The sequence below is a fragment of the Scyliorhinus torazame genome, chromosome 22 (assembly GCF_047496885.1).
Source record: "Scyliorhinus torazame isolate Kashiwa2021f chromosome 22, sScyTor2.1, whole genome shotgun sequence".
Taxonomy (NCBI): Eukaryota; Metazoa; Chordata; class Chondrichthyes; order Carcharhiniformes; family Scyliorhinidae; genus Scyliorhinus; species Scyliorhinus torazame.
Window position 1 is genome coordinate 101,554,383 of NC_092728.1, and position 22,902 is coordinate 101,577,284.

General features: G+C 49.8%; 1 protein-coding gene across 2 annotated transcripts in view; it reads right to left on the bottom strand.

Annotated features, from left to right (window-relative positions):
- Positions 1-22,902, bottom strand: part of LOC140399280 (prostaglandin E synthase-like) — a 32,846-nt gene that overhangs the window by 4,397 nt on the left and 5,547 nt on the right. Inside the window, exon 3 of one of the 2 annotated variants that reach the window (XM_072488754.1) lies at positions 8,799-8,963. The exons of the other annotated variant lie outside the window; for it this stretch is intronic. Coding sequence (XP_072344855.1) covers positions 8,831-8,963 — 133 coding nt within the window. The 3' untranslated portion in view covers positions 8,799-8,830. The remainder of the gene's footprint in view (positions 1-8,798; positions 8,964-22,902) is intronic. 2 annotated transcript variants of the gene reach the window in all.

The window sequence follows — 22,902 nt, forward strand, 5'->3', positions numbered from 1 at the left end:
GTGGCCAATCCACCTCACCTGCACATCTTTGCGTTGTGGGGGTGAAACCCACGCAAACACGGGGAGAATGTGCAAACTCCACACGGACAGTGACCCGGGGCCAGGATCGAACTCAGGACCTTGGGTGCCGTGAGGCAGCAGCGTGAACCACTGCACCACCCTCCGTAGGGATTCTATGAAACGGGAAACCCCTTTCTTTGATACTGTTGCCTAGTTCTACATTCCCCTCATGAGGTGGAAATCTCGCTTTTAGCCGTATTTGCTTTGGGCAAGAGTTCCACAGGAAAATCCTCACACATGAGGGAGTCAGTGACAATCCACTTTTCACACAGCCAGCCAGCTTTGAGAGCAGCGTTAGCTTTTGTGAGTTTGGTGGCTCTGTAGGTGTGCAGGAAATCTGCCAGTGTTGACAAGTTTGACTGTACCAAATAGAGTTCTCCATTGATGTGGAGATGCCGGCGTTGGACTGGGGTGAGCACAGTAAGAAGTCTTACAACACCAGGTTAAAGCCCAACAGGTTTGTTTCCATGTCACTAGCTTTCGGAGTGCTGCTCCTTCCTCAGGTGAATGAAGAGGTATGTTCCAGAAACACATACATAGACAGATTCAAAGATGCCAAACAATGCTTGGAATGCGAGCATTAGCAGGTGATTAAATCTTTACAGATCCAGAGATGGGGTAATCCCAGGTTAAAGAGGTGTGAATTGTGTCAAGCCAGGACAGTTGGTAGGATTTCGCAGGCCAGATGGTGGGGGATAAATGTAATGCGACATGAATCCCAGGTCCCGGTTGAGGCCTCACTCATGTGTGCGGAACTTGGCTATAAGCTTCTGCTCGGCGATTCTGCGTTGTCGCGCGTCCTGAAGGCCGCCTTGGAGAACGCTTACCCGGAGATCAGAGGCTGAATGCCCTTGACTGCTGAAGTGTTCCCCGACTGGAAGGGAACATTCCTGCCTGGTGATTGTCGCACGATGTCCGTTCATTCGTTGTCGCAGCGTCTGCATGGTCTCGCCAATGTCTACCTCATACGCTGCAGGAAAGGATGTCCCGAAGCGTGGTACATTGGCGAGACCATGCAGACGCTGCGACAACGAATGAACGGACATCGTGCGACAATCGCCGGGCAGGAATGTTCCCTTCCAGTCGGGGAACACTTCAGCAGTCAAGGGCATTCAGCCTCTGATCTGACAAGTACTATGGAACAATCCTGAAGTGAAGAAAAATGGATGGCAATCTTGCAGCGATTTGCACTAAAAGTGTATTGTTTTTTTTTTAATAAACATTTGATTGAGGTACTTTTGGTTTTACAACAATGACAAAATTAACAATATACATAAGTCTATAAACATAGTGCAAAAAGCCTGCTTCCTCCCTTACAGGTCCCACCTTTATTAACCCCCTACTCTAAACTAAACTAATAAACTAATTCCCGCCTTTCTGCTGACGATTAATTTTCCGCGAAGAAGTCGACAAACGGTTGCCACCTCCGGGCGAACCCTAACAGTGACCCTCTCAAGGCAAACTTAATTTTCTCCAAACTGAGAAAGGTAGCCATGTCCGATAGCCAGGTCTCCGACTTCGGGGGCTTTGAGCAAATAGTATCCATCTCCAGACTACCAGGGAAGCAAAGGCGAGAACGTCTGCCTCTTCCTCCTCCTGGATTCCCGGATCTTCTAACACCCCGAAAATCGCCACCTCTGGACTCAGTGCCACCCTTGTTTTTAACACCGTGGACATGACATCCGTAAACCCCTGTCAGAATCCCCTAAGCTTCGGGCATGCCCAGAACATATGGACATGGTTCGCTGGCCCTCCCGCACACCTTGCGCACCTATCTTCTACACCAAAGAACCTGCTCATCCGGGCCACTGTCATGTGAGCCGATGAACGACCTTAAACTGTATCAGGCTGAGCCTGGCACATGTTGTGGACGCGTTGACTCTACTCAACGCATCTGCCCAGAGACCATCCTCTATCTCTCCTCCTAACTCCTCTTCCCACTTGGGCTTCAGCTCCTCAGTCTGCGTGTCCTCTGACCCCATGAGTTCCTTATAGATGTCAGAGACCTTCCCTTCTCCCACCCTCACTCTGGAATCTACCCTGTCCTGAATCCCCCTTGGTGGTAGGAGCGGGAAGGTTGAGACCTGCCTACGTAGGAAGTCCTGCACCTGCAGGTACCTTAAATTCATTTCCCCTCGCCAACCCAAACTTCTCCAGCACCCTCAAGCTAGGAAAGCTCCCCTCTATAAACATGTCCCCCATCCTCTCAATTCCTGCCCCCTGCCATCTCCGAAACCCCCCGTCCATCCTTCCCGGGGCAAACCGGTGATTATTACAGATTGGGGATCAGACCGATGCTCCCTCCGCTCCCACATGTCTCCTCCACTGCCCCCAGACTCTCCATTGCCTCCATACGCTCCCATGCCGACACTCCCCCCAACACCCTCTTCCTGATTATGGCTATATTCGCCGCCCAATAGTAGTTACTGAAGTTTGGCAGCGCCAGCCTGCCCTCTCCCCGGCTCCGCTCAATCATCCACTTTTTTACTCGCGGGGTCTTGCCCGCCAATACAAAGCCCGTGATAACTTTGTTAACCCGTTTAAAAAAGGTCCGTGGAATAAAGATGGGGAGACACTGGAACACAAACAGGAATCTTGGAAGGACCGTCATCTTCACCTTCTGGACCGTTCCAGCTAGTGACAACGGGAGCGCGTCCCACCTCTGAAAATCATCCTTCATTTGGTCCACCAGACGGGCCAGATTAAGTTTGTGTAACCGTTCCCATTCCCGCGTCACTTAGATGCCTAAATACCGAAGACTTCCCCCTACTAATCTAAACGGCAGTTCCCCCAGTCGCCTCTCCTGTCCCCTTGCCTGGATCACAAACATCTCGCTTTTCCCCATATTTAGTTTGTACTCCGTAAACCGGCCAATTTCCCTCAGAATCCTCATGATTTCTTCCATCCCCTCCACTGGGTCCGATACATACAGGAGCAGGTCATCTGTGTAAAGCGAGACTCTGTGTTCCACTCCCCCCCGGACCAGCCCCTTCCAGCCCCTTGAGGCTCTCAGCGCAATTGCCTACGGCTCTATAGCTAGCGTGAACAACAGAGGGGAGAAGGGGCATCCCTGTCTCGTCCCCCGATATGGCCTAAAATAGTCTGATGTTGTCCTATCCGTCCGTACGCTTGCCACAGGAGCCTGATACAGCAACCTGACCCAGTCAATAAAATCCCGTCCAAAACCGAACCGCCCCAGTACCTCCCACAGATATTCCCACTCTACCCGATCAAAAGCCTTTTCTGCATCCATTGCGGCACCACTACCTCGACCTCCCTACCTTCTGGGGGCATCATGATCGCATTTAGCAACCTTCTTACATTGGACACGAACTGCCTTCCCTTAATGAACCTTGTCTGGTCCTCCCCAATCACGTCCGGAACACAGTCTTCAATCCTAGAGTACAACATTTTGGCCAACAGTTTGGCATCCACATTCAATAGGGATATCGGCCTGTAGGACCCACACAGCTCCGGATCCTTATCCCGCTTCAGAATCAGCGACTACGTGGCCTGTGACATCATCGGGGGAAGCACCCCACTCTCCCTTGCCTCATTGAATGTCCTCATCAACAGCGGCCCCAATATCCCAGTGAACATTTTATAGAACTCCACTGGGTACCCATCTGGCCCCGGGCCTTCAGACCCTCCGCTATCTCTTTGATCCCGATCTGGGCCCCCAGCCCTTCTATCAGCTCCCCGTCCACCTTCGGGAAATTCAGTCCCCCTAGGAAGTGCCTCATCCCATCTGGCCCCGGTGGGGGTTCCGACCCATACAGCCTACTATAAAAATCCTTAAACGCCTTATTCACCTCTGCTGAGTCTCCCACCAAGTTCCCGTCTCCATCCTTTACTCTCCCTATCTCCCTGGCTGCCTCCCTCTTTCTAAGCTGCTATGCAAACATTCTGCAGGCCTTCATGCTTGTAAATCGCCCCCCTCGCCTTTCTCAGCTGCTCCACCGCCCTCCCTGTGGTTAACAAGCCGAACTCCGCCTGCAGCCTCCGCCGTTCCCTGCCTCTGGGGTCTCCGCATTCCTGCTGTCGACCTGTAGAATCTCCTTTACCAACCGGTCAGTCTCTGCCCTGTCCACCTTCTCCCTGTGGGCCCGTATCGAGATCAGCCCCCCTCTAACCACCACCTTCAATGCCTCCCAGACCACCGCTGCTGAAATTTCCCCCGTGTCATTGACCTCCAGGTAATTCTGAATACATTTCCTCAACCGCCCGCACACCTCCTCGTCCGCTAAGAGCCCCACGTCTAACCTCCAGTGCGGGCGCTGGTTACTGTCTTTACTAACCTGTAGGTCAACCCAGTGCGGGGCATGGTCTGAGATTGTATCGCCGAGTACCCTGTGTCCACCACCCCCGTCAGTAGAGCCCTGCTCAGAATAAAGAAATCAATCCGGGAGTACACTTTATGCACGTGTGAGTAGAAGGAGAACTCCTTCACCCTCGGCTTCATAAATCTCCATGGGTGTTTCCCCCCCCCCCCCCCCACCCCCCCGCCATCTACTCCATGAACCCTTTTAGCTCCTTAGCCATTGCTGGCACCCTGCCTGTTTTTGAGCTTGACCAGTCTAAACCAGGGTCAATAACTGTGTTGAAGACTCCTCCCATGACCGGTTTATGTGAATCCAGGTCCGGTATCTTCCCCAGCATCCTCTTTATAAACTCCACATCGTCCCAGTTTGGCGCGTGTACATTTACTAATACCACCTGCACCCACTCCAATTTCCCACTGACCATAATGTACCGGCCTCCCACATCTGAAACTATTCTTCCCGCCTTAAACACCACTCGCTTGTTGATCAGGATCACAACCCCTCTGGTCTTTGATTCCAGTCCCAAGTAAAAAAACGTGTCCGACCCAACCTTTCCTTAATCTAATCTGGTCAGATACTCTAAGGTGCGTCTCCTGCAGCATTACCCCATCCGCATTCAGTCCTTTCAAGTGTGCGAACATGCGTGCCCTCTTGACCGGCCCATTGAGCCCTCTTACATTCCAGGCGATCAGTCTAGTTGGGGGGCTCATCGCCCCCTCCCCCTTCGCCGATCAACTATCCCCTCCCTTGGGCCAGTTGCCAGCCCGCGCCCCACGCCTCCACCGGCCCGCCCCCAGGCAGCCTCCGGCCCCGACCCCCTCTCTGTCCCTCAGCAAAAGTCCCTCCCTCATCGGTAGAACAGTTTCCCCCCCTCCCCCCCCCTAGTAACAGCACAAAATAAATCAACCCCATTAATAAACCTAGCATCTCTTCTCCCCCCACTACGCTGCCATAAACTAGCCCACCCAGCTAGCTTGGTGGCCCTCGCTCCTGGCGCCAGGCAATCTCCCACCTATTGTCCCCCCCCCCACCCTCCCCCTCCCCCCCCCACTCATACATACATATTCAAATGAAAAACAATCCCAACACAATTGTCCGACAGAGATAAAAAAGAACCCAAGTTGAACTCAAACAAAAGAAAGATCAAGCAAAAGATCCAGCATCTGAACAAGCACACCTCCATCCCCCAACAGTGCAAATGCAAACTTTAACTCACTCAGCTCTGCAGCTGGCCCCAGATCTAAAAGTGTATTGTTTGTCAACAAGATAAAGCCCAATGGTATACTTTCCTTTCCAAGTTTCCTGAGACGGGATGTGATAATAAATGGATTGATGTAAATGCAACATATAAACCTGGAGATTATCATAGAATTTACAGTGCAGAAGGAGGCCATTCGGCCCATCGAGTCTGCACCGACTCTTGGAAAGAGCAACCTACCCAAGGTGAACACCTCCATCCTATCCCCATAACCCCACCCAACACTATGGGCAATTTTGGACACCAAGGGCAATTTATCATGGCCAATCCATCGAACCTGCACGTCTTTGGACTGTAGGAGGAAACCGGAGCACCCGGAGGAAACCCACGCACACACGGGGAGGATGTGCAGACTCCGCATAGACAGTGACCCAAGCCGGAATCGAACCTGGGACCCTGAGCTGTGAAGCAATTGTGCTATCCACAATGCTACCGTGCTGCCCTTAATACTCTGGCCTCCAGTTTCTTTCCCATCACTGAACTGTACAACTGCTAAATGTGTTGTGCAATAGAAAGAGTGATCCCTGCGATTAATAAAAAGTGAAACGTGCATTTATCGAGGGTCTTGCACAACCTCGGGTGATCTCAAAGCGCTTTACAGCTAAAGAAGCACTCTTGGCGTAGTCATTGTAGGAATGTAGGAAAATCTCACACTCTGAGGTCTTGCGCCAGTCGTGACTTCGTCGGGGGCACTCTCGCCCCTGAGTCAGGAGGTTGTGGTTTTGAGGCCCTGCTCTTGAGCCAAGGGCTAAAGCACATAAGGCATACTGGCGCTCCCAATACAGTACTGAGGGAAGTGCTGTACCGTTAGAGGCGCTGTCTACATCCAATGCGATGTTAAACCGAGGCCCAGTCTACCATCTCAGGTGGATGGAAATGAACCCATAGAAATATTCCAAAGGGGACGAAGGGAATTCTTGTCTGGGCACCTGACAAACATCACAAAACAGGTCTTGACCATTGGCGAAGCGGGCTGTGTGCAAATTGGCCACCATGTTTCCCTACATTACAATCGTGATTGCACTTAGAATAAGTTGCCCTATTATGTATTTTCTTTTCATGTACCAAATGATCTGTTTGAGCTGCTCGCAGAAAAATACTTTTCACTGTACCTCGGTATACGTGACAAGAAACAAATCCAATCCAATTATTGTCACAAGTAGGCTTACATTAACACTGCAATGAAATTACTGTGAAAATCCCCTTGTCGCCACATTCCGGCGCCTTTTCGGATACACTGAGGGAGAATTCAGTATGGCCAATTCACCTAATAATCACGTCTTTCGGGACTTGTGGGAGGAAACCGGAGCACCCGGAGGAAACCCACGCAGACACGGGGAGAACGTGCAGACTCCGCACAGACGGAATCAAAGCTGGGACCCTGGCGCTGTGAAGCAACAATAAGTTAACTGTGTTACCATGCCACCCAGAGTGGCTGATAGGCTATAATACATTTTGGGATGTCCTGAGATGGGGAAAGGTGCTATAGACATGCAAATCTTTCTTTTTTTTTCTCTTTCAACTTAAACCAAACTGCAAACAAGACGGAACAGTCAAGGGGCAGCACGGTGTGGCAGTGGTTAGCGCGGCTGCCTCACGGCGCCGAGGTCCCAGATTCGATCCCAGCCCTGGGTCACTGTCCGTGTGGAGTTTGCACATTCTCTCCGTGTCTGCGTGGGCCTCACCCCTACAACCCAAAAACGTGCAGGGTAGATGGATTGGCCACGCAAAATTGCCCCTTCGTTAGGGGGAAAAAAAAGGATTGGGTACTTTAAATTTTTTTTTAAAAGGAACAGTGAAAAACTAAACCTTACAGACCACAATTCGACAAATTCTTTCTGTTATGTGAGGATGACAGCAGGGAATACTTTTCCTGTTTTTCTCCTGAATCAACATGTGTTTTTAATTAAATCTGGTTTACACAAAGTGCCAGGAATTTCATTGCACATTATCCCGAGGCATTTCCTATGCCTTTATGAGAGGGAGATTTCCTCAAAAACTGAGTGGACGTGAGTCAGACATTTCCATCATAAATTAGGTATCATATTTACTGAGACACTGGGGATCATTTCTAGACAAATAGAATTGAAAAGCAGAGGTGGTGGACCACAACTGACGTAACTGTACCGTGAATAGTTCTGCCTTTTATTAATTTTAAAAGATTTACAAGCAACTAGGTGAATTGGCCATGCTAAATTGCCCTGAGTGTCCAAAATTGCCTTTAATGTTGGGTGGGGTTACTGGGTTATGGGGATAGGGTGGAGGTGTGGGCTTGAGTAGGGTGCTCTTTCAAAGAGCTGGTGCAGACTCGATGGGCCGAATGGCCTCCTTCTGCACTGTAAATTCTATGACATAATTGTTACGGTGCAGAAGGATGCCATTCGGCCCACTGTATCTGCCCCAGCTCTCCAAATGAGCGTCATGACTTAGTGTCATTTTCTTGCCTGTTCCGGGTACCCCTGTGCATAGTTTCTATTAAAATAATCATCCAACGCCCTCTTGAATGCCTCGATTGAACCTGCCTCCACCACACTTCCAGACAGTGCATTTGCTACTTTTGCAAATCACTTCAAATCTATGCCCTCTTGTTCTATTTTTAAAATTTAAAGTACCTAATTCTTTTCCCCCCAATTAAGGGGCAATTTAGCGTGACCAATCCAGCTACCCTGCAGATCTCTGGGTTGTGGGAGTGAGACCCAGGCAGACACGGAGAGAATGTGCAAACTCCACACGGGCAGTGACCCAGGGCCGGGATCGAACCTGGGTCCTCGGCGCTGTGAGGCAGCAGTGCTAACCACTGCGCCACCGTGCCGCCCCCTCCCTCTCATTTTTGATCCTTTTACGAGCAGGAACAGTTTCTCCCTGTCGACTCTGTCCAGCCCCCTCATGATTTCAAAATCATGATGTTCAAGCATCTCTATCAAATCTCCCCTTAGCCTTCTTCTCTCCAAGGAGAACAGTCCCAATCTCTCCAATCTATCCTCATGACTGAAGTTTCTCATCCTTGTAAACCTCTTCTGCACTCTCTCCAATGCGTCCACATCCTTCCTATAGTGTGGCGCCTAGAACTGTACACAACAGTCCAACTGAGGACAATACCAGAATTGAGAGGTTATATTTATCTGCAACAAAATGAATAAACAGGCTGGTCTTTTTACATCTAGAGCTGTAAATCAGAGCGGGCGGGAAATCATTTCTGCAGCTTCCTCATTGCTTCTGCTTCATCCTTCACATCAAATTCACTCAAAGCCAGCTTCAGGATTTCGGAGGGCCACTTCTCCTCCTCAGCTAAACATTTTTGATTCCATTCCACGTGGCCCAACCTGTGGTTGGAAAAGATAAAGTATGAGTTAAGAGGCTCAATAGAGGGGTTTGAGAAAAGGTGGGGGATGTCCGACACCGTATTTGAGGAGTCGTGAGGAGGGGGGGTGCTGAAGAATGGAACAAGCTGTACAAACTGTATAGTTGATTGTTGGGAAGTATGTTTCCCGGGATATTTATTTGCTGTCACCTGATTTGTGTCTTCACACACCATGAAAAGATTACCTGGTCATTTAGCACTCTGCTAATGGTGGGATTTTGCGGTGTAAAAAAGTGGCTCCTATGTTTGCCCACCTTAGGGCAGGACGGTAGCATTGTGGTTAGCACAATTGCTTCACAGCTCCAGGGTTCCAGGTTCGATTCCCGGCTTAGGTCACTGTCTGTGCGGAGTCTGCACATCCTCCCCGTGTGTGCGTGGGTTTCCTCCGGGTGCTCCGGTTTCCTCCCACAGTCCAAAGATGTGCAGGTTAGGTGGATTGGCCATGCTAAATTGCCTTAGTGTCCAAAATTGCCCTTAGTGTTGGGTGGGGTTACTGGGTTATGGGGATAGGGTGGAGGAGTGTACCTTGGGTAGGGTGCTCTTTCCAAGAGCCGGTGCAGACTCGATGGGCCGAATGGCCTCCTTCGGCACTGTAAATTCTATGATCTATGATAAAGCTGGAAATTAACTGACTGGCTGTCAGGCTTTCTGACTCATCCGAAGGACGTGAAAGGCACTTGGGCTGGTTTAGCACAGTGGGCTAAATCGCTGGCTTGTAATGCAGAACACAGCCAGCAGCGCGGGTTCAATTCCCGCACCAGCCTCCCCGAACAGGCGCCGGAATGTGGCGACTAGGGGCTTTTCACAGTAAATTCATTGAAGCCGACTTGTGACAATAAGTGATTATTATTGTTAAAAACGCAAGAGCTAACTCAGCTGTGGTTTAGCGTGTAAAGCTCCCACCTCTGAATCACAAGGTCATCGTGCAAAGTTCCTGTCCCACTTCAGCAGCTTGACAGCAAACGTTTACACCAACGCTCCCAGTGCAGTAGTGAGAGCGCCTTGCATTGTCAGAGCTGTTCGTCTTTCTGATTTAACCAAAGCCCTGACTCCTCTCTCAGCTGGATATAACAATCCTGGGACACTTTTGCCAAGAAAATAGAGGGAGACCTCCCCAGTGTCCTGATCAATATTTATCCCTCAATCAAGCCCTCAAAAACAGGAAATAGGCAAGTGCTGCTAAAACTATACAAGGCACTGGTTAGACCACATCTGGGAAACTGTGAAGAGTTTTGGTCCCCTTATCCAAGGAAAGATATCCCGGCATTGGAGGCAGTCCAGAGAAGGTTCACCAAGTTGATTCCGGGTATGGAGGGATTTCCTTATGAGGAGAGGTTGAGTAGGTTGGGCTTGTGCTCATTAGTGTTTAGAGGAGTGAGAGGCACATTATTGAGACACATAGGGTTCTCCGGGTGGTGGGGGGGGGGGGGGGGGCTTGGCAGGGTAGATGCTGAGCGGTTGTTTCCTCTTGTGGGAGAGTCTAGGACCAGAGGGCAGAATCTCAGTGTTAGGGGTCACCCATTCAAGACCGAGAGGAGGAGCAATTTCTTGTCTCTGAGGCTATTGAATCTGTGGAATTCTTTACTGTAGAGAACTGCAGAATCTGGGTCGCGAAGTATGTTCAAGACTGAGATAGACAGACTTTTCATCAGTAAGGGAATCGAGGGTTATGGGGATAAGGCGGAAAAGTGAAGTTGAGGATTATCACATCAGGGGTGCGATTTAATGCCCAAAAACCGAGTCCTGTTTTGGGCACGTACGCCGGGGTCTTTCCCGTTGCCTGCAGCGCTGACCACAACCCCGCTATCATACAGGACTCTTTTATTCAGATCTCGGTCCGCAACGCCTTTACCTCGTTCCCAAACTGACAGGCAGGAAGAGATTGGGGTGGCACCAATCCTCGCCACCCACCCCCCCCCCCCCCGCCCCCCCGCCAACATACCTCTTAGGGGATCATCAAGCCCTCCCCTCACCCCACCTCTTACGGGCCCCCCTGACATGGGCAACCTGGCACCCGGGCACCTTGGTACTGCCAGCCTGGCACCTTGGCAGTGCCCCTGCCAGCCTCACAGGACCACATCGATACCCTGGCAGTGCCAGGGCAGCATTGCTAGGGTGCCCGGGTGGCAGGAGAGCCAGGGTACCATTCTGCCCAGAGCCTGACCACCCGGGAGCCTCCCATGGCCCGGGAGTCCCCCACAGGTGCCGCTACGCCTGGTCCAGGTTTGTGTGGGCCAGTGCTGAATGGCGCCATGGCGATGACTTCCAGGCGCAGGCGTTCATTCCCGGGCCTCGGGAGAATCAGGCGCTGATGTATTTAAATGGGCTTAATGGCTCACTTAAATAAGTAAATCACATTGTGATATCTAATGCAATCTCGCAAGGTGTTCCGAACATTGCAAATCTTGCGACGAGGACGTTCAATCGCGCCCCACACCAGTCATGATCCCATTGAATGGCAAAGCAGACTCGATGGGCCGAATGGCCTGCTTCTGCCCCCATGTTTTCTGATCTAACAGATTATTTGGAGATGATCACACTGCTGCTTGTGGAAGTGTGCAAATTGGCTGCCACACGTCCTGCATTATAACAAATGACCACACCAACTGGCAGTAAAGTGCTTTAAGGTGCTATATAAATGCACATTTTCCTTTTTCAGAATTCAGTGAGGAACCTCCATGACCTTTTTCCTAAATTAACCTATGACTTCTATCCTCTCTTTTTCATCTTTCCTCTCCCTTGATATTGCATGAATGGAGTCATTGGGAGTGGGGCCGAGGGCGGAGTCAATTGTCAATACTTTAGACCTCATCGTGATTGGATGGATCAGACTAAACGTACCAGTCGGGCTTCCCCTTCCCATTTTTCATATTTTTGTGTGTACGTTCACAAGTGCCATACCTGCGACATTCAGCCACTGGGGTTTGGAGTAGGCAATTCAGAAGTTTTGAAAATGTACAGGCCGGAGAGAAAGAAGTTACATTTGTATAGCGTCAATTCACCATCCCACATAACTCCAAAGTGCTTTGCAGCTATTGAAACACAGTTTGAAATGTGATCACTATTGTAATGTAGGGAATGCAGCAGGCAACGTGTGCATAGCAAGATTCCACAGACGTTAATGGCCAGGTAACCTATTTTAGCGATGTTGGTTGTGAGATGAATATTGACCACGAGAACACCCCTGCTTGCCTTCGGAATAGTGCCGTGGGGTCTTCAATATCCACCCGAGAAAACAGATGGGACCTCAGTTTAATAGTTCATCCAGGAGGGCGGCACGGTGGCGCAGTGGTTAGCACTGCTGCCTACAACGCTGAGGACCCGGGTTCGATCCAGGTCACTGTCCATGTGGAGTTTGCACATTCTCCCCGTGCCTGCGTGGGTTTCACCCCCACAGCCTAAAGATGTGCAAGTTAAATGGATTGGCCACGCTAAATTGTCCCTTAATTGGAAAAACAATAATCGGGTACTCTAAATTTAAACAAAATAGTTCATCCAGGAAACAGTACTCACAGAGCAGCCTACTGCGCTGTGGAATGGGACTTGAATCCGTCACCTTTTAATCTTTAATTTATTAAGGTTATTAAACGTTTTCCAAGAGCTTTAGTGACTACAAGTAGATGTTTAAGTAATGTGCACACGCTACAGAGTTATCACACTGTGATGTTAAATTAAACAACAAATTGAGATGTACATAAACATTTCTGTTTCTCTGTGGCCAGGGGTTCACACGTCCACATCACAATTTCCATCTGGCTTTCTTCAGCGAGTCGAGGGGTTTTCGATGGAAAGGATTTAGGGATCACAGCTGCATGAGGAATGAACTAGGCATTCGTTTGGCAAGCTTGTCACCCATTAAAAAGCACTGAATCAACATACAAATGGAGTGCCCAACAAAAACATTGGCTTCGAATTCTTCTCGTACCTCACCCTCGACAACTGCGTCAGAGGTTGCTTTTGTAGATGCATCAGGTTTTCTCCAAAGGTTATGCTCGCTTTAGTCACTGCTGCACTTTAAAAATTCATCTACAAATAGCTTTGATTCACGATAAATCATTTCTCGGTACGGGCCTGAGAAAAGCTTTGCACATGGTCTAATCCCGCCGATCTCTTTCATTTCAGTCTTGAGACATGTGCAATTGATTGGGTGAACTTGGCGGCAGTCTCCTTTTACCATCTATGGAATTCAGCAGGATGAGGGCAGCAAAAGAATTGGCCAAGGAGCATTTGACACAAGAATGTGGTATCTGGAAAAAGTCTAATTCTTAAAGGGACTTCATCTCCAGAGAAATAGGATTGGGAAGTAAGTGTGCGATGTGTTAAATATGTATGATAACTTTGGCGAGACTACAGTTGGATTACTTTGTGCAGTTTTTTACTCCATAATTACAAAGTGGATATAGAGAACATGCGAACATGTGAATTAGGAACAGGGGTAGGCCACTCGGCCCATCGAGACTCTGCCGCCATTCAATAAGATCATGGCTGATCTGACTGTGAGCTCAACTCCACACCCAATACTTTTCACCCCCCTTGGGGCAGCAAACTTGTGCAGTGGTTAGAACATAGAACATAGAGTGCAGAAAGAGGCCATTTGGCCCATCGAGTCTGCACTGACCCATTTAAGCCCACACACCCAATCCCCGTAACCCAATAACCCCTCCTAACCTTTTGTTTTTGGACACTAAGGGCAATTTATCATGGCCAAGCCACCTAACCTGCACCTTCGGACTGTGGGAGGAAACCGGAGCACCCGGAGGAAACCCACGCAGACACGGGGAGAATGTGCAGACTCCGCACAGACAGTGACCCAGCAGGGAATCGAACCTGGAACCCTGACACTGTGAAGCCACAGTGCTAATCACTTGTGCTACCGTGCTGCCTCGTGGTGCCGAGGACCCGGGTTCGATCCTGGCCCCATTTCTCCCCCTTTCTGCGTCCCCCATAACCCAAAGATGTGCAGGGTAGGTGGATTGGCCACGCTAAATTGCCCCTTAATTGGAAAAAAAGGAATTGGGTACACTAAATTAATTAAAATAACTTTTCACCCCCTTGCTTATCAAGAATATAGTTAGCTCTTCCTTGAAAAGTTTAATTGACTCGGCTTCCACTGGCTTTTGAGGAAGGGAGTTCCGAAGACTCAAGTCCCTCGGAGAAAAACATTCTCCTCATCTCTGCCTTATTTTTAAAATGTGGCCCTTTCTTCTAGATTCTCTCACAAGAGAAAACATCCCTTTCACCTGTTGAGACCCCCTCAGGATCTTATATGTTTCAATCAAGTTATCCCTTACTCTTCGACTCTTCGAAACTCAAGCAGATACATGCCTAACGTGTCCAACCTCATAAGACAACCCACCCATTCCTGGTATTAGTTCGGTAAACCTACTCGTGACAATAAGCGATTTTCATTTCATTTCATAAGGAACTCACATGGCTCCAGATGTGGTCCCCCCAATGTTCTGTATAACTAAAGCATAAACTCTGTACTTCTGCATTTAATTCCCCTCACAATAAATCATAAAATTGTATGAGCTTTCCTAATCATTTGCTGTACCTGCATACTAGCCTTTCGGGACCCATGCACTAGGACCCCAGATCCCTCTGCATCTCAGACCTCTGCAATCTCCCACCATTTAGATAATGTCCTTCTTTTTTATTCTTCCTGCCAAAATGGTCAAGTTTGAAGTTTTGCACATTATACTCCATTTGCCAAATCTTTGCCCACTCATTTCACCTATCCATTTCCCTCAGTAGCCTCATTATGCCATCTTCACAACTTACTCTCCTACCTATCTTCGTATCATCAGCAAATTTAGCAGCCATACCTTTCCTTCCATACCAAGTAACCCAGCACTGACCCATGTAACACACCTCTCATTACATCTTACCAACAAGAAAATGACCCATTTATGCCTACTCGCTGTTTCCTGTTAGCTAGGCAAACTTCTATCCATGCCAGTATGATATCCCCTGCACCATGAACTTTTATTTTCTGCAATAACCTTTTGATGTGCCTCCTTATCAAAAACCTTCCGGAAATCTCAGTAATATTTGTCCACCATTCCCCCTTCATCCACAGCACATGTCACTCATACAAAGAAATATGGGGCGGGATTCTCCGACCCCCTGCCGAGCCGGAGAATCGCCGCGGGGAGGCGCGAATCCCGCCCTGCCGCCCTGACACCGGCTGCCGGATTCTCTGCTGGCAGTGGCCCCCCCCCCCCGGCGATTCTCTGCTCCGCGATGGGCCGAGTGGTCGCCCGCTTTTGGCGTAATCTAACAAGGTCCTTACCGGCGGGACCTGGCTCTGCGGGCAGCCTGCGGAGACCTCGGGATGCTCCCCCACGGTGGCCTGGCCCGCAATCGGGACCCACCGATCTGCGGGCGGGCCTGTGTCGTGGGGGCACTCTTTCCCTCCGCGCCGGCTGCTGTAACGGTCCGCCATGGCCGGCGCGGAGAAGAACACCCCCTGCGCATGCGCTGGGATGACGCCAGCACATGCTGGCGTGCTCCCGTGCATGCGCCAACTCGCGCCAGCAGGCAGAGGCCCTTCGGCGCCGGATGGCGCAGTGCCAACCCCGCCGCCGGCTGGCATGCCGCCAACCCCGCCCTAGCCCCTGAAGGTGCGGAGGATTCCGCACCTTCCGGGCGGCCCGACTCCGGAGTGGTTCACGCCACTCCTTGGTGCCGGTACGGCCCGCCCCGCCGAATAGCGGAGAATCCCGCCCATGATTTCTCTTTCACAAAACCATGTTGACTCTGCCTGATTACCTTCAATTTCTCCAGGTTCGCTCCTGTAAATCTTTGAATATTAACTTCTAATATCTTCCCTATGACACCTGGCTGGCCTGGGGTTTCCTGCTTTCTGTCTCCCTCCCTGATTGAATAAGGGGTTGCGATCATTATTTCCCAATCTAATGGAATCTTCCCTGAAAATAGGAAATTTTGGATAATTAAAACTATTGCATCCACTACTTCATTAGCTACTTCTTTTGAGACCATAGAATGAAGTCCATCAGGACCCAGGGATTTGTCAACAGAGATTTTTTAAATTCTGAAGGGGGTTGATAGGGCAGACGGAGAGAAAATGTTTCCAGTTGCAAATGAATACCAAACCGGAGGGGCCATAAATATAAGACAGTCATTAAAACTCCAATAGAGAATTCAGGAGAATCTCTCCCCCCCTCCCTTCCGCCCCCACCCCAGAGAGTGGTTAAAATGTAGAACATGCTTGCAAGTGTAGTAGTTGAGTTGAATGCAGTCGATGCATTTAACAGGAATCTAGATAAACGATAAACAGTAGATTGTAAGATGCAGATAAATAAATGCACAGCACTGTGGGTGTACCCACACCACAGGCACTGCAGTGGTTCAAGATGGTGGCTCACCATCACCTTCTCAAGGGCAATTTACAGGATGTGGGCATCGCTGCTGAGGCCAGCATGTATTGCCCATCCTTAGTTGCCCTTTAGAAGGTGGTGGTGAGCTGCCTTCTTGAACCGCTGCAGTCCAGGTGGTGTAGGTACACCTACTGTGCTGTTAGGGAGGGAGTTCCAGGCTGTTGTCCCAGCGACAGTGAAACAACGGTGGTATATTTCCAAGTTAGGATAGTGAGTGACTTGGAGGGGAACTTCCAGGTGGTGGGGTTCCCAGGTATCTGCTGCTCTTGTCCTTCTCGGTGATAGTGGCCGTAGGTTTGGAAGGTGCTGCCTAAGGAACCTTGGCGAGTTCCTGCAGTTCGTCGGTGGTGGAGGGTTTGAATGTTTGTGGACGGGGGAGCAATCAAGTGGGCTGCTTTGTCCTGGATGGTGGTGAGCGTCTTGAGTGTTGTTGGAGCTGCACTCATCCAAGCAAGTGGAGAATATTCCATCACACTCCTGACTTCTGCCTTGTAGCTGGTGGGCAGGTTTTGGGGAGGTCAGGAGGTGAGTTATTCACCGTAGGATTCCTAGCCTTTGACTTGCCCTGGTAGCCACAGTATTAATGTGGCTAGTCCAGTTCAGTTTCTGATCAATGGTAACCCCCAGGATGTTGAATGTGGGGGATTCAATGATGGTAATGCCATTGAATGTCAAGGAGCAGTGGTTAGATCCTTTCTTGCAGGAGATGGTCATTGCTTGGCACTTGTGTGGCGCGAACGTAATTAGGGATGGACAATAAATCCTATTCTCGCCAGGGATGTCCCGTGAACAAATAAAACACATTGGAGAAAGGTACGGAAGGATTTGCAGACAGAGTGTGATGAAGTGAGGTGAGAGGTCGACTTTTGCAGGCCAGTCCAGATCAAGAGGGCTGAATGGCCTAATTTTGCATTGTAAGTTCCATGTAATTGATAAGTGGGTTTTGAACAACACATATGCAAAAACAGAAATATCAGTGACAGCTCTTATTTCATCACTAATACTGCCTCGTCATTAATAGTTATTTGTTTTATGATGGTAGATTATGACATAAGAAATGACTGTGTGAGCGAGTGTAACAATTTCCCTCAATAACACTGGGGAGGATTCTCCAATCCTCCGCGCCGAAATCACGCTCGGCGGCGGAGAATTACCCAAAATAGGCACGATCGACACGGCGCCAGTCGGGCCGTTGAAAGCGGGCCCCCCGTGGCGATTTGAAATTAAATGAAAATCGCTTATTGTCACAAGTAGGTTTCAAATGAAGTCACTGTGAAAAGCCCCTAGTCGCCACATTCCGGCACCTGTTCGGGATTCTCCGCGCTGGATGGGCCGAGTGCCCACCGAGTCCCGCCGGCGTGGTTCACATGTGGTCCCACCCTGCGGGACCTCGCCGTTCTGCTGCGGGGGCTGTCCTGATGGGGGTGGGGGGGGGTCTGACTCCAGGGGGCCTCCACGGTGGCCAGGTCTGCGATCGGTGGCTACCGATCGGCGGGGGCGCTCATACCAGGGTGGGCCTATGTTCCTCCGTGCCGGGTCCCTGTGGGGCCATGTTTTCTCGTAAAAAGTCCGGAGTGATTCCCGCCCGTTTTCCGGCGGGCATGGGGACTTAGTCCCCAGAAGGGAGAATCCAATTCTCAGGCCTACTGTGACATGGTTGAACGTTTAAGACATGGGGCGAAATTCTCCTACCCGCCCCGCCACATTTCTGCCCCGACCGGCCGGCGGGAGTCTCCGTAACACCGGCCGGTCAATGGGGTTTCCCATTGTGGGGCAGCCCCACGCCGTCGGGAAACCCCCCGGGCGCCGGCAGAACGGAGACTCCCGCCGGCGGAGAATGACACCCTAGATTTAGGAATTTATGATTTAGGAATTGGAAAAGTACATTAAGCTAAGCAAATGTCTCTGTTTTTTACATAGAAGCATAGAAAATGGTATTAGTCACTGCCTCACGCTGCCCCGACATACTTCAAGGGACAGGTTAGTGAAGTGGGCAAATGCAGTTCAGTGCAGAGAAATGGGAGGCCGGATTTTCCAGCTCTTCTCGCCGACGAGGTCTTCCAGTCTCACTGATGACCAGCCCGTCAAGCGAGCAACGGAAAAATTCCGTTGAAATCGATGGGACGCCTCTGCCGCTGCAAAGCATGCCGCGGGGGGTGGGGGGGGGAATCCCACTCGTAATGTTTTATATTACGGGACGAAGAAACAGTGAAAGTGAGTATATTTTAAATGGTGCAGCTCCTCAACAAAATGGAGAAACCAAAGTGCAGTTAGAAAGATCTTAAAATATGAGAATGCTGGTAAAAAGGCCAATGACAAAGCTCAGGAAGGCAATTCTGGATTTTATATTTGAGCAGTGAGTTTAAGGAAGTGTTGTTGATGAACGTAAGACATTGCTCAGGCCAACGTGGAGTGCCACGTGCAGCTCTGGGGATCCTTTTGAATAAAGATTCTGGGCGGGATTCTCCCCTAACCGGCAGGGCGGGGGTTCCGGCGGGATGGAGTGGCGTGAACCACTCCGGCGTCAGGCCGTCCCAAAGGTGCGGATCCCACCTTTAGGGGCTGGGCCCGCCCCGGAGTGGTTGGCACTCGCCGGCTGGCATGGAAGGCCTTTGGTGCCATGCCAGCCGGGGCCAAAGGGACTCCGCCGGCCAGCAGGAGTCCGCGCATGTGCAGGAGCGTCAGCGGCTGCTGATGCATGCGCAGGGGGGGGTCACTTACGCGTCGGCCATCGCGGAGACCTACACGGCCGACGCGTAGTAAAAGAGTGCCCCCACGGCACAGGCCCGCCCGCGGATCGGTGGGCCCCGAACGCGGGCCAGGCCACCGTGGGGGCACCCCCGGGGGCCTGATCGCCCCGCCCCTCCCCCAGGACCCCGGAGCCCGCTCGCGCCGCCATTTCCCGCCGGTAAGGGACCTGGTTCAATTCACGCCGGCGGGACTGGCATAGAAGCAGCGGGACTTCGGCCCATCGTGGGCTGGAGAATCGCCGGGGGGGGGGGCTGGCGGGATTCACGCCACCCCCCCCGGCGATTCTCCGAACCGGCGGGGGGTCGGAGAATCCCGCCCATCACCTAACAGTGAAGATTCACTAAAATTATATTAGGAAATATGAGCCACCGGTTGGAAAATTGATGAAAAGGGAATATAATTTCAGAATAGCGGTTTGGGCAGGGGAATTGTTCATGTTATTCAAACAAATCCCAAACCCCACCACCCAAAATTTCTATCACTTTCTTTATTGGGCCATCAATTTAAAAGAACATTCTTTGGCCGGCACGGCGGCACAGTGGTTAGCACTGCTGCCTCACAGTGCCAGGGATCTTGGGTGGCTGTCGGTGTGGCATCTGCAGTTCCTCCCCGTGTCTGCGTGGGTTTCCTCCGGGTGCTCCGGCTCGGTGCAAACTCAATGGGCCAAATGGCCTCCTTCTGCACTGTATGGATTCTATAGGCTCTACATTGTAGGACAGATTCAGTTCCATAATTCAACTTGGGGAAGTTGATAGTTGGCCATATGCTTCCACGTGTTCAAAGGGATATGTCAGTGAATAGTAGCAAATGTGTAGATATAAACTGATGATGTATAAACAGCTCTTGGTCTGTCTGCTTTACAAACTTTTATCTTTCTTTCACTTGATTTATTTGAATTGTTGGATTAGACTAATGTTTCCATTTGACCCTCATTGTAAAATTTGTATTTTTGAAAAACAGACCTTTTAGAATTATAACTGGAAGTGCGAGGAGGCGGGGTTAGCCAGAAGTAATGCTTTCACAAAAAATGCATATTATTATTATTTTTTTAAAAGATGAACTTAGAGTATCCAATTCCTCTTTTTTTCCCCCAATGAAGGGGCAATTTAGCGTGGCCGATTCACTTACCCTGCACATCTTTTTGGGTTGTGGGGGTGAGACCCACGCAGACACGGGGAGAATGTGCAAACTCCACACGGACAGTGACCCGGGGCCGGGGTCGAACCTGGGACCTCGACACCATGAGGCAGCAGGGCTAACCACTGCGCCACCGTGCCGCCCTCAAAGCACACATTAAACATGGAAGTGAATGTCAAGGTGGACATTGGAACACACCTAAAAGACAATGGGGTAAGTGACTGAAAAGGAAAATAGACAGAAAGGACAGGGAGTTTGAGGAGGCAGGTCCAGTTGCAGAGCTGGCTTGGATGGTGTGTTCGACTGAGCCAACAGGAAGAGGCCATTTTGGATCCGATTGACTGGAAAATCATTCAGTGAGATCATGGCTGATCTATGATTGATGTCCATTTACCCATCTTTGTCCCAAACACCTTTGTTAACAATAATCAATCAATATTGGATACAAAATTAAGAATTGATCCTGCACCAACTGCTGTTTGTTGAAGAGAATTTCAAACCTCATTCCTGAAAGTCTGGTTCTAATGGTTATGTTTTTTTTTTCATAGAATCAGAGAATTTACAGTGTAGAACGAACACATTCGGCCCATCGTATCTGCACCGGCTCTTTGAAAGAGCATCCTGCCTAAGCCCACGCCTGCAGCCCATTCCCGTAACCCCAACTAACCTTTTTGGACACTAAGGGGCAATTTATCATGGCCAATCCACTTAACCTGCACATCTTTGGACTGTGGGAGGAAACCGGAGCACCCAGAGGAAACCCACGCAGACACAGGGGGAACGTGCAGACTCCGCACAGACAGTGCCTTAGTCGAAGATACCCCAACCAGCAGAAATAGTTTCCATCTGCTTTAGCAGTTCCCTTAATATCGTAAGACTTCCATCAAATTACCCTTTAATATTTCAGATTCCAGGGACTATAAACCTGGTTTGTGCTCCTCCTGTGTTATAATTATTCTGATTCAACTTCAGGAGACAACACTTGCCCTGCATTCCACACTTTTTGTTTATAAATTTAGAGTACCCAATTAATTTTTTTCCAATTAAGGAGCAATTTAGCGTGGCCAATCCACCTAGCCTGCACATCTTTGGGTTGTGGGGGTGAAACCCCCGCAAACACGGGGAGAATGTGCAAACTCCACACGGACAATGACCCAGAGCCGGGATCGAACCTGGGATCTCGGTGCCGTGAGGCCGCAGTGCTGCCCTCTGCATTCCACACTTACTACACCAGCGCAATCATCCAAGCATCATCTTGCTTATGGCCTCTCCACGTAAAGTTGCTCGTCAATGCCATATTGCCCTGGTCAAATTCTAAGGACTCATATCCACTGGGAACTGGGATGGAGGCTGTTTAAGCCCACTTTACTTAGATTAACAAGATGCATGGAAAAGTCCAAAAATCTTTTGTTATGTAGTCAATATGTTGTGGCCATGCATAGGGTGAGTCATCAGCTGAGATGAGGGTAGAGAATTGGAAAATAATTAGGTCAGGGTGTGGAGATATAATTCAGGGCAAGTTCTAAAGTTGTACATTTCCATTGTAAATTCCAGCGCCCTTCTTTATAAGGAAACTGTCTATGTAAACTGTCACACTGTAATTAACCCTTTGCCAGAGGGATCCAGAGGTCTTGTGGTGCAGTGGGTAGCATCCCTACCTCTAGGCCAGAAGCTCTGGTTTCAAGCCCCAGGACTCAATGGCCACAGGAGGCACGGCCATAACATAGGCAAACAATGCACCTGATGGCAGGTGGTAAGAGTGAGAGAATTTCCTGATCAGTCATGCCTAAAGATGGAGGTGGTAAACCACTGCAGTACTTTGCTAAGCATACTAATCCAATCGAAGTCCATGGTTGCCAACACTCTCTTAGGGCATGGCACCTGAAGGAAGAGGGGGTGGTTGGGCCATGGTACCTGAAGGAGGAGGGGGAGATGGGGTGTGGGGCCACTATCGTGCCCATGGGAGGAGAATCTAATTACAACTTGACATTTTTTTACTGGTCATTATAATTGTTGATTCAGGATTCTAGTCTCGAAAAAGTTGGCAGAATACGTGTACATGTAAGATTTAAAAATATATATTCTGAGGCAGCACGGTGGGTTAGCCCTGCTGCCTCACGGCGCCGAGGTCCCAGGTTCAATCCCGGGTGGATTGGCCACGCTAAATTGCCCCTTAATTGGTATTCTAAATTTATAAATAAATAAATATATATATATTCTATTCTAGGCGGCACGGTGGCGCAGTGGTTAGCACTGTTGCCTCACGGCGCTGAGGACCCGGGTTCGATCCCGGCCCTGGGTCACTGTCCGTGCGGAGTTTGCACATTCTCCCCATGTTTGCGTGGGTTTCACTCCCACAACCCAAAGATGTGCAGGGTAGGTGGATTGGCCACGCTAAATTGCCGCTTAATTGGAAAAAAATTATTGGGTACTCTAAATTTATTTTGAAACTATATATATTTTCTAGATATAGAACTGCAAGGACATTTATCAAAGCAAAATAAAAATTCACATTGTTCGGATTTTCACATCGACCAAAGTAACACTTTAGATGAGATGTGTAAGTACCAGGAATATATACTGGAAATCCTGCAATGCTCTCCCCACCCAATG